This window comes from Castanea sativa, chromosome 12, assembly GCF_040712315.1.
Source record: "Castanea sativa cultivar Marrone di Chiusa Pesio chromosome 12, ASM4071231v1".
Lineage (NCBI taxonomy): Eukaryota > Viridiplantae > Streptophyta > Magnoliopsida > Fagales > Fagaceae > Castanea > Castanea sativa.
Window position 1 is genome coordinate 5,083,387 of NC_134024.1, and position 12,208 is coordinate 5,095,594.

The window sequence follows — 12,208 nt, forward strand, 5'->3', positions numbered from 1 at the left end:
TTATGTGCGATTATAAATCCTTTAAAATTTATATCTTAGGCTGAAATAAATAGACATAGATGTCAAAACTTGTATACATCCAAATTTAAATTTTGGGGAAACTACATACTTTACAAAATTAATAATAGTAAAACACTACTTAAGAAATTCATGCACATTTACGAAGTTATTAACATCAAAGTTATATCTGCATCTCATTCTCAAAAAAAAAAAAAAAAAAAGGGTTATATCTGCATCTTCTATTATTTACTTTTAAAAATGGCTATATTTGCATTTACACGTTCAATGGTTAAAAATGACTATATTTGCATTTACACGTTCAATGGTTACGAATAAAGATATTTCCTTAATCATTATTGTAAGTGCACAATTTGTACCCAGACCCAAACAAGTGATGGGCTCAAATCCAAAGAGCTTTATACAATGAAATTTGTAAAGCGTGAGTTTGAAATTTAAGCTTTACGGATATTGGACAACAGATAGGTGGGCTAGATTGCCACCAATGGATGAAAATAACAGAAACTCTCCTCGGATGTAAGCTGAGAATCGCTTGTATTGCTTTTCTTTCTTTAAACAAAAGATTAAGTTTGAAGATAATATGTACAGTGCTCTCTCTATCTCTTCCTTTCTCTTTCCTTCCATCTTCTTTTTTCCTAATGCCTCTTTTCTTTCTTATATCCCTTTTTTCCTCCCTCTCATTTTCCACATGTAGCATAGATCACCTAATTAGATACTTGTCGCATCCACCACTTTCTGGAAGTCTTCAAACAGTAGTTGGAAGGTTGAACATTTACTGTTCAGAGGTCATTTTCCCATTAATGCGGCCAGGGAGGTAGGTGCAGGGTCTTTAATGCGGTAGTAGCAGTCTTTTCCCTTGATATTTCTCATACGTTCCCCCACTCTATAACCTTGTGGAACACATCTTTACCCAACAAGCTTTCCAGAATTCTTTCCCCAAATATTATGACGTGTCATACGATCTTCCTTTGACTCAGCCGAGGAGATGCCTCTCCTCGGACAAGCTCATCAACGTTTCTAGTAAGAGCTGGCTTGTAGGCCTTAAAGGCTCTGCTCGGACAAGCTCACACTGCCAAATCAGGCCCAAGGCCCAAATGCGTGTTCTAATCATTTTTACCCACACAATAACCATGTTGTGATATTGTTTAAACTTAAACTTGCTTGCAAATGTTAATATTTCAATCATAAATATACATAATCTCATTTCTTCCCTAGAGATAGATAAAGAGAGTATACAAAAAAATTAAAAGAATTAAACAAAACTCACAAAATATACACTGTGTTTCCTTTTAATTTAGTTCCTCAAACTCATTATCGTATAGTTTTATCAACTTGCTCTCCTCATTAACACAAATAGAAATCGTATCGCTTCCATCATTTTTGGTTCTCATGCCAACTTCACATAACATTTTCTTTTTAAGGGCAGTTTCACATAACATTTGAGTGCTAGAGAAATTGAGGATATGAAAAAGTTGTTGATCTTCAACTGCAAGAATACCATTTGGCTTTAAACTTCAAAATTGTTATATTTATTTAAATAAAAATTGTTTTAAAAAAATGTTAATCTAATAATTGTGGGTGGTGGGGAATCCTAAAAGGAACCCAACCTTGATAAAAGAATCTTAATAGTTTTTTTTTTTTTTGGAATTTAAGAATCTCAATAGTTAAAGGATAAGAAAATGCTCAATTTTGAAAAATCTCAAAAGCTAAATATTAGGAAAATGTCTTATATACATTATTTTTTGTTTTATATGTATAGTTTAAAAACCATCTAGAAAATGTTTTATATACATTAATTTCTTGTTATATATATATATAGTTTAAAACCATGTAATGAAAAAAATTTGAATAAAAAAATCCCCACTTTTGGCATAATTTATTTTTATAGGTTTATGGGGGAGAAAATGGGCTTTTGCCTTCTTTTTTTTTTATTTTTTTTATTTTAAATATCCAACAAAATGCCCTATAAAACTATTTAGGAAAATGCTCTTGTTTTGAAACTTGATTTTTTAAAAATCGAATTTCAATTTAAAACTTGATTTTTGAACAATCGAGTTATAGCAAATTGAAAATTGAAAATTTTAATTTTAATTAATTATTATTATTATTTTTTTCTGGAACTCAAGTTCATGGAACTTGAGTTCCTTGAAAAAATTCAAGTGAAACTCGAGTTCCAGAATTTTTTTTTCTAAGTTTACGTTCGTTATAACTCGATGTTCCAAAAATCGAGTTTTACATTTGAAACTCGATTTTTAGAAAATTGAGTTTCAAAATAGGAGCATTTTCCTAATTAGTTTCAAATATAGGACATTTTATTGGAAAGTTTGTGAGAAATAGGTAAAAGCTCATTTTGTCCAAAGAATTTGTATTAATAACTAAAAGAAACAAAACGTATACTGAGTAAAACAATTGGGGCAGAGCCCAGCCATTTGTGAAAAGGAAATTCCTTAGAGTGATCCTTACATATTTGATTGTGAAAGATTTATAAATGTTTCACATCATTTTAAAAATCTGATCCTGGTTCTCAAAAAAAAAAAAAAAAAATCTGATCCTTAAAATTTTTTAAAAAGCTTTCACATATTTTCTAATACTTAGTATTTGGTCACACCATTTTAAAGATGTTCCTATGTAGGGACGGAACCACATACAGGGGGGCTGTGGGCCCCCCCCCCCTCCCAATTTTTTTTTAAATATTAAATTATAGGTATATATTTAAAATTTTAGAAAAGAAGTCTAAGAAAAATTACATTTCCCCCCTCAAGAAAATTATAATTGCCTCCTTCAACTTCGAATCCTAGTTCTGTCCCTATTCCTTTGGCAATGACAGGGACTTTCTATTTGCTTATAAAAAAGAATCCAGTACCTTTTTTTATAAAATCTGACTCAACATTGCCTTGGTCTTAATATTTCCGAATTACCCTTTCTCAAATACACAATCTTCTGAAGAATTATCAGCTTAAAAGATGTGAGAGAGGATGAGAGGAAGAAGAAGATAATGTGAGGAGACTAGACTCTAGAGAGTTAATGCTGTTTTTTCCCCCCCTTTAATAATAAGAATTAATGCCTAAATTATTAATTTTTAGGGAACATTAATGACATTATTATGAGTGTTTTTACTCTTAGATCTAATTGAAATCAATGATCTTAAATAAGTGTAACTCTTGTAAAGGTAAGTGTAACTTAAACTAATCTCTCAATTTCTAGTTATATATGTATAGTTTAAAAACCATGTAATGAAAAGAAGTTAAATAAAAAAACACCCACTTAGTATACTTTTGTTTATAGGTTTAAGGGGAGAAGCATAAAACTTAACATATTTAGTATTTTTTTAATTAAAGAAGGTTAAATGATTGGTTTAATTTAAGGAAACCCATTTACTCTTGAATTAAATACAAATATTTAATCAATAAGCTTTTCAAATGCCAAATATGTATAACTGTAATTTAATTAGGAGTATTTAAGGTGACATTATGATGTGTCAAATGTTTATGATGTGTACAAATCATTATTTGCTATATGGCATTGTATGTTAACATTGAGAAATTATTAAGTCCTTTAGGAGGATTGCTAAATGGTCCTCCCAACCAATGAAATAATATCACTTATGTAAATATGTGAGTTAGATTTCTAATCAGTAGAAGAATTAAAAATAAAAAGCCACTAGGTAATATCACATTTGCATAAATGGTCGCTTTTTATTGGTTAGAAGGATTAAGAGGACCACCTTAGCAACTCTATCAGTGGACTTAATAATTTCTCATTAACATCACTCTAAAAAATGACACATGTCTTGTTAAAGGCTTTCGCAAAGGGACACATGTCACAATTTTGTGTATCCACTTATAAGGATCCAACTTTTATAATAGAGTACGAATTTGGTAAAGATGAGTGCAAAACCCATATTTTACATCATTCAATAAGAGATTGTCACATCAGTTTTTTTACTTAAAATTCAATATATCCTATCACGTCTAATAATATCTTAATAAATTCCCAATTGGGTTAGATTTTCATATGGGTATTAAAATTAATTGTGGGTGATTGTGCCTATTTTTTAATATATTGGGATTGGTGGGTGTAAAATTTAAGTTTTACAACACACCCTTATAGAATTTATTCTCTCTATATAATATATTATATTCTTTATAGATAGATTATCCAACTTTAATCTATTGGTTATAAATTTTCTCTAGTAATGAGGTGTTTAATTGTCAATTTATTCATTCACTGTGTTTATTGTCTTGCTAGTAAATCGTATTGCTACAATAGTGTCTCAATATCAAGGAGAATCACATTCATCTCTCTCTCTCTCTCTCTCTCTCTCTCTCTCTCTCTATCTATTTTCTTCCTTTCTATTCTGCAACTGTATCTTCTTGCTGCTACATATTTCTTCACTCAGTCTCTCTGTCTTTCATCTCAAGTCTTGGAGAACAAACAAAAGGTTTATACAGAAAAACAAAAGGAATCGATTCCATAATTTGATACAACAGTACTGAGGCTTTATACTAATGGAGAAAAAAGCTCTTGATTACATTCTAGTTCCTTTAGGCCTTCTTGCAATGGTGGCATACCACTTGTGGCTTCTCTATCGAATCATGAATTACCCCAACAAGACTGTCATCGGCATCAACACCGTCCATCGCCGCTTTTGGGTCCGTGCTATGATGGAGGTAATTCTTTTGCTTTACCATGATGGAATTTATCTTTCTTTTTCTTTTTCTTTGTGGCATTCTTTGTATTAATGTGAGCATTTAGGCTATTGAGCAACCGCATCAGCTCATGCAAACTTTTTGTCTATTTTTTGCAAAAAAATTACTTTTTATATTTTACATACATTTTATTACAAAATACTCATATCAGTCTATTTATTCTACACATCTATTTAATAAAATATTAATTATTTTATAATTTTTATTATTTCCCCACTCACAACCCCTCTTTCTCACAAGCCCAACACTACCAAAAAATACTAAAATATTAAATGCATGAGCTACAGTAACCGTGTATATATGCATGGTTATTGTAGCACTTGTGCGTTTATGCATAATTTTACAGTCACTGATGTGAGTGTTTTTTGGCTCAAAATGTGTAAAATTGATTATTTTTTGTATTTTGCAAGATTATGCATGATCTGATGTGGTTGATTTGTATTTACATTGAGGGAAAGGGAGGAGAAGGGGAGGGAAGTAGAGTAAAATTGGCTAAAAATAGACTATTTTCCGGCTAACTCTACTCTACTCCTCATTCTTTCTCCTCAATCCAAATGGATAATTAGAGCACTGATGTGTAGTTCCCCTTACACACAAGGGAATGATCCATAGAGGGCGTTTGGATAGCCCGTCCACGTCAAAGTTGTGCGTTTCAGCGTTTTCAAATTTTTTTTTTCAAGCCGTAGTTGTTGACTAATTCCTCATGAACAGTGCATCCGTGCACTGTTCATGGACCCACAAATTTCACTTTTCAGCAACTTTTTCATTACAAATGGGTCCCACGGCACTATTCACATATTTAAAAATTATTTTGCTACAGTGTTTTCAGTTTTCAATTTTCAGCAATAAGTTCTATCCAAATGGACCCATAGTACTATAAGTTAGGAGATGTAAAGTCAGGACCTCATAGATCATTTGACTTCTGTGGCCTAAAAACCAGTAGACCAACCTCTGAAAAATTAAATTTCTTATTGTTACCTGCATGTCATGATCATAATGGAATTAACTCAAATGAATCCCAAAGTGTAGCAAATTAAATTTCATGCATGATGATAAAATGTGTATATACAAAAATTGCTGGTTGTGCAGGATGCGTCCAAGAATGGTATTCTTGCCATACAAACACTGCGAAACAATTTAATGGCATCGATCCGATTAGCTTCCATAGCAACAATGCTTAGTTCAATCATTGCTGTTTTGATGAGTAGTGGCAACCAGGATAAATCAGCACTTCTTGTGTTTGGAGACAGAAGCGAGCTTGACTTCTCCATAAAGTTTAAGTTCTCTTCAATATTGGTGTGCTTCTTTTTTACTTTACTTTTCAGCGTGCAGTCTATAAGGTACTACAGCCATGCAAGTTTCCTCATCACTATTGTTCCCCATGAACACCACAAAGCTTATGTTGCCAAGACAGTGATTAAGGGGAGCTATTTCTGGTCTTTAGGATTGCGTGCCTTCTACTTCTCCTTTCCTTTGTTTTTGTGGATCTTTGGTCCCATCCCTATGTGCTTGTCCTGCTTCGCCCTTGTTATCTTGCTTTATTTCCTGGACTTCACATTTGATGAACACTACATCGATGAGGAAAACTTTAAACATTATCCGAATTAAGAGGAAAGAGCTAGCTACTCTTTTTTTTTTTGTTGCTGAATAAGACATGAGCTACTCATATTCAACCCTGGTTGAATTAAGTTGCACATCAACTTCTTTTAGCTTGTAATATAATCTTGAATAAGCATATTGTAATGAACTTACAATTTCACCTTAATTTCATTTTCATTCTCTCTCCAGGGACAAAGTCAGGACTTGGAGTTAGAGGGTGGCTCTGCTACTAGCTATGTGTGGCAATTCTGGCCTTTGACTTTATTACTTTATCACTAAGGATTTTTGTTTAGAACTTTTTAAATGACTAACTTGTTTATTTTGGGTAAAATAGATTGACTGGACTTAATTTTTTTTTTAGCTTTATTATTGATAATTTTTGTTGTTGGGCTAATTTTTTGGACTTGTATATTTTGTTTTAGATTTAATCTATTAATTTTTATGGCCTTTAAAAGGTGAAAAATGCTAAAACTACAAAATTTTTACAACTTGCAAATGTGGTGAGTGGTTATTGATAAGTAAAAAGTGATGCAAGTGTGCGAACCAAGAAAAATTTGCTACCTCAATAGTTTGTGAAAAATGTTGTAAAAAAGTGTGTAACTGTAACATTAGTCTTAAAAGAATTGATGGTATTGTTAATCGGGGGCAAAATGTAATTTTATTGAACAAAATTACAAAAATTAGTACTTATTAATATATTAATATTTTTTTAAAAAAAATTTAGGGGGTGCCATTGCCCCCTAGTCAATATATAGATGAGTCCCTGTCTGTCTCTCTCTCATAGAGATATACACCGTTTTATCTAAGTTTAAAATTTTATTTTTTAGCTTTGTTCAATAATTAAATTACAAATTATTCCCTTTAATTTTTGGTAATATGTTCATTTCAGTTTTATAATTTTTTTTTCTTCATGTTCATTGTATTTATGGCCCTTTGACTTTTCAAAAATCCTTCTTCCTCTTGTATTTTTGGTAATAAAAACATGTAATGTATTTATATAGTTGTAATGCATTTTTATTTACTCTAATAACTCTTACGTCATGCATAACTCATTAAATTAAAGTGTATTTAATAGCTCATTAAATGAAAATGTAATTAATAGCTCATTAAATTAAAGCGTATTTAGAGTGTGCTTGATAACAATTTTTAGTTTTTATGTACATCTTTTTAAAACCTCATTTTTTTTCTGTATTTTCTCACATTTTTAAATTATTTTTAAGGTACAAGTATACTTTAACACATTTTCAGCAAAAAACTAGATAAGCTGTTCCCAAACAGACAGTTAATGTATACCACGTGTAATTTAATTATATTTTATTTTTATTAAATTTACTTGTATATTTTTAGACATGTCAAGACTTACTTTTTTGTTTTGCAAAGATGTAAAGACTTCTTTGATTTAAATATTTTTCTTTATGTAAAGAAAAATATATAAGCAATATATATATAGCTTGGCTTCTTATGAAAAAAATTTCTAACTCTACTATTGATGTATTTCTTACACCCCTATGTTACCATGTGTTATTAAGTTTTTTTTTTTTTTGACATCCAAGATAAAATTATATTAATAAGGATAAAGTTTAGTTACAAAATTAGTTGTATCTTAAGGCTATAACCTTAATATCTTTTTATTAGAGGTGAATTTTGACAAATTCACCATTAGATTACATTTTCTTCTTATATCATCCATGCTTGCAAAATTTATATAAAATTAAAAATCAATAACTATGTCATCAATAATTTGTTTAAATTGTAAGTTTTTGTAATTTAAAATTATGCATAAAATGTAAGCTTATAAATCATATAGTAAATAATATCCAATTGACACAAAATTTGATATGTGTATTAAGAACATAAAGAACATACAATTCAACAATTAGATTTTCAAAATATATAGTAATGTAAATGATATTGAGTAATGTTGTAACCTTAAACTATAACCACTTTTATAGTTAAACTTTGTCATATTAATAATAAAAGAAAGGAAAAGTATAAAAGGACTGCGGAGCAGAAAACATCACGTCCGCTATCGTTGGACAAGGTCTCTAACAAGTTTATGATGTTCCTCCATGAGAGACGTGGCTTGCTTAAAAATCTACTCAAGGTGAGACTGTGCATTCCGGGACTGAACTCTGTTGTGTGCATTCCATAGCGACCATAGCCCACTACTCAAAGGATATCAGAGCAGGCTCTTCAGACAAAGGTCCGAACTTTGGGAGGGACGTTCATGGACCATGTCTTCTTCCACATCCTCTGATCCAAGTTTGTTGAAGGGTGCTCCCCGGTCGGTGGGTGGTGAAGGGAACTTAACGACAACCCACTTGATGGACAAAGTGACTACATAGAATAAAATTTAAAGTTATAGGAGTAAAGTAAATAAATTAAATATTATAAGATTGAATTAAATTTTGAATAATGTTAGAGAATGTAAATTTTAATTAAGCCTATATATTATATTCAAACAAAAGTGGGATAAGATGTGGAGTTGGATCGATCCGGTGTGATATCTCTAAATTGCAAAAAAATTTCAACTTTTAAACTTCTTTTTTTTAACAATTGAGATTTAAAATAGACAATTTTAATAAAAAAAATTAATTTTTAATTTTTAATATTTTGCCTGTAATGTACTTGTACTTTTAGTGGACTATCAATAATTAGACACTCGTTTAGTGGCCTAAAATTGACATTTGGGCCTTAAGCTCTGACCCAACATTCCTCTAAACCAGGAAGAAGAAGAAGAAAAAGAAAATATAATTATGATTTTGGTGTCAAATTGTGGAAGTTTTTTTGGATCCTAATAGAGATCTTGCTGGTCATGACCCCATCATTATCACCCAATTTAATGCTCAAAAGCAATCAAGGACAACATTCATTCTTGTAAACTTTGGAGAGTGTGGTCTTGCTTCATCACTTGGATCCTTAGCTTCCAAGGTAAGTACCATATTGCCATTTATTGTTTTTGCCTTTTCAATACAGTTTCATGTCTTCAATGATCATTGAACTTGTGGTTTATGTGTAGTCAAGTATGTGAATCCCATCACAAAGCTTTGCATCATTAGAGCTTCAAGGGAAGTGTACCAAAAGGTTTGGTCAACCATCACCATGGCTAGGAGTATTGGAAATTGCCCTTTGCTATTTAACTTGTATCCGAAACGAGGTATCCAATGTCTGCATTATTTTATTTTATTTTTTTGGAAAAATGCATTTCAGTACTTTTAGTGGGTTCTGTGCACTGTTCACTGAACCCACAAACCTCTTTTTTCAGCAATTTTTTCATTAAAAATAGGTCTTATGGCACTATTTACACATTTAAAAATTAATTTGCTACAATGTTTTCAGTTTTCAGCAAAATAAACTGTACTCAAACACACGTGGTAAGTCAAATAACAGCAAAATGGATACTCAATTGGCCTACTGATATGCGTGTGTCTATATTTACATACATAATGTTAATTTGCACGTTTGAATTTAGAAGAAAGAAATCCATAAGTTTTAAAATCTAACCGGGACACCGACCAGCACCATTTTTTTTTTTTTTTTTGATAAGTAGAATTTGTGAAAAACTTGTTTCTATTTAAAAGTGCAAATTATGTTAAATGTACTACATTATACTAAAAACCTTATTCATATTAGCTTGCTTATGGAATTTATTTATTCAATCACCACACTTATATATCATGATGAGTTATAATATCCTATAAGGAGCGCAATGTTTTACGTAATGTTCATCAGAAGGTTTATAATGGATTGAATGATTACATGTTTTGTTTATCATAATTTGCATTACTTAAATAACTTATATCTTTTCATAATTTGCATAACAAAGATGCAAATCTAATTTTATGTACTGCTATACTGAATTTTTTTATGAAAATTTATCAGATTTTTTCATCTATCAAAAAGGAATATAATATATACCATTTTTTTCTTTGTACTAGGATGAACTAAAATTTGAGCAGTACAAACTTGTAGTTGGGGCTCGTCTCTCCGTCGATGCTATTCAGCGCATGCAAAACTTCAATGATCGAAGTTTTGGAGCACTGAAAGTATTGCTAAGATCAAAGTGGGTTGGGGTTGGCTTAATCAATGGATCCCAGACACTCAGCCCACCCTCACATCACACAACATTGGCGAATACAAAAAGAAAAGCAACATGTGCACATAAGCCATGTGTGTTGTGTACATAAGCCACTCGACTTCTTTTCTCTTGGTCATTCTTCCAATTTACTGAGTGTGAAAACAGAGACTAGTTAGATAGTTTGTTAAAGATTCAGTTAAGTTTCTTAGAGATTAAGCTTGAGTAGTAAGGAGTAAATATTTTCTGGTTTACAATCCTACTCACTGATATAAAAGGATTGCTTGTACAGATTAGTTTACTCTTGGAAGATCTCTCTCTCTTGCTCTGGTTTCCCTCTGAATTTCTTCCTTTCTATTCATCAACTGTATCTTCTTGCTGCTACATATTTCTACACTTAGTCCACACACATAACACCTGTATTAGTGTTGGACTCTCTGTCTCTCTGTGTCTTTCATCTCAAGCTTTCAAGAACAAACAAAAGGGTTGTACAGAGAGACAAAGGAGATTGACCCCATAATTTGATACGTACTGTGGATTTATACTAATGGAGAAAAAAATTCCTGATTACACACTTGTTCCTTTAGGCTTTTTTGCAATGGCGGCGTACCACTTGTGCCTTCTCTATTTTATCATGAAGCACCCAAACAAGACTGTCATCAGCATCAATACTGTCCATCTCCGCTTCTGGGTCCGCGCTATGATGGAGGTAATTCTTTAGCTTTACCATGTAGGAATTTATCTTTTTCTTTGTGGCACATTTCTATATACTTATTTTGTACTTTTTGATGTGACTTTCTAGACTCTATTCTCTTAAGGTGTGCGTGCAGTTCTTGTTTCACACACTAGATAATTACAAGAACGAATCCCTAGGGAATGATCATGTATAAGTTAGAAGATTTAAACTCAGGACCTCATAGATCATTTGAGGCTTGAAAAATTTCTAATTGTTACGTGCAGGTCATGAATAAATGGCAACTAATTTCCAGTGACTACCAAAGTGTTGCAAATTAAATTTCATGCATGATTATATAATGTGTATATATAAATGGCTAATTGTGCAGGATGTGCCCAATGATGGTGTTCTTGCCGTGCAGACACTGCGAAACAATATTATGGCATCGACTCGATTGGCTTCCACGACGACAATGCTTAGTTCAATCCTTGTTATTTTGATGACTAGTGGCAACCATGATAAACTAGCAAATCTTGTGTTTGGAGACAGAAGCGAGCTTGGCTTCTCCATGAAGTTCTTATCCATATTGGTGTGCTTCTTGGTTGCTTTTTTTTTTTTTTTTCCTACGTTCAGTCTATAAGGTACTACAGCCATGCAAGTAACCTCATCAATATTGTTCCCCATAAACATCAAAATGCTTATGTTGCCAAGATGGTGATTAGGGGGAGCTATTTCTGGTCTTCAGGCTTGCGTGCCTTCTACTTCGCCATTCCTTTGTTTTTGTGGATCTTTGGTCCCATCCCTATGTGCTTGTCCCGCTTCTTCCTTCTTGTGTTGCTTTATTTTCAGGACTTCACATTTGATGAGCACTACATCGATGACAAAAACTTTCAAGATTACCGAAGAAGAACACTAGATCGATGACTCAATTGAGAGGGAAACTTAAACTTGGTCATTGATGGGTTTATAGCAAGTTCTTTTAGCTTCCCATAAAAAAAAAAAAGAAAAAAAAGAAAAAAAAAGCAAGTTCTTTTAGCTTGTACTATATAGAATTGTGAATATGCTTATTGTAATGAACATAAAATTTCACTTGATTTTCATTTAAATTTTCCCTAACTCTCTCTCCCTCTC

The 12,208-nt window shown here is 31.8% G+C and overlaps 1 protein-coding gene and 1 pseudogene across 1 annotated transcript; both read left to right on the plus strand.

The window, feature by feature from the left end:
• Positions 1-4,470: 4,470 nt before the first annotated feature.
• On the plus strand, positions 4,471-6,364 carry LOC142618758 (uncharacterized). The gene is made up of 2 exons (XM_075791772.1): positions 4,471-4,688; positions 5,817-6,364. The coding sequence occupies exons 1-2, from the start codon at positions 4,527-4,529 to the stop codon at positions 6,333-6,335; spliced, it is 681 nt and encodes a 226-aa protein (XP_075647887.1). The 5' UTR covers positions 4,471-4,526; the 3' UTR covers positions 6,336-6,364.
• A 4,584-nt stretch (positions 6,365-10,948) lies between these two features.
• On the plus strand, positions 10,949-12,001 carry LOC142620064 (uncharacterized; annotated as a pseudogene).
• The last annotated feature ends 207 nt before the right edge of the window (positions 12,002-12,208 follow it).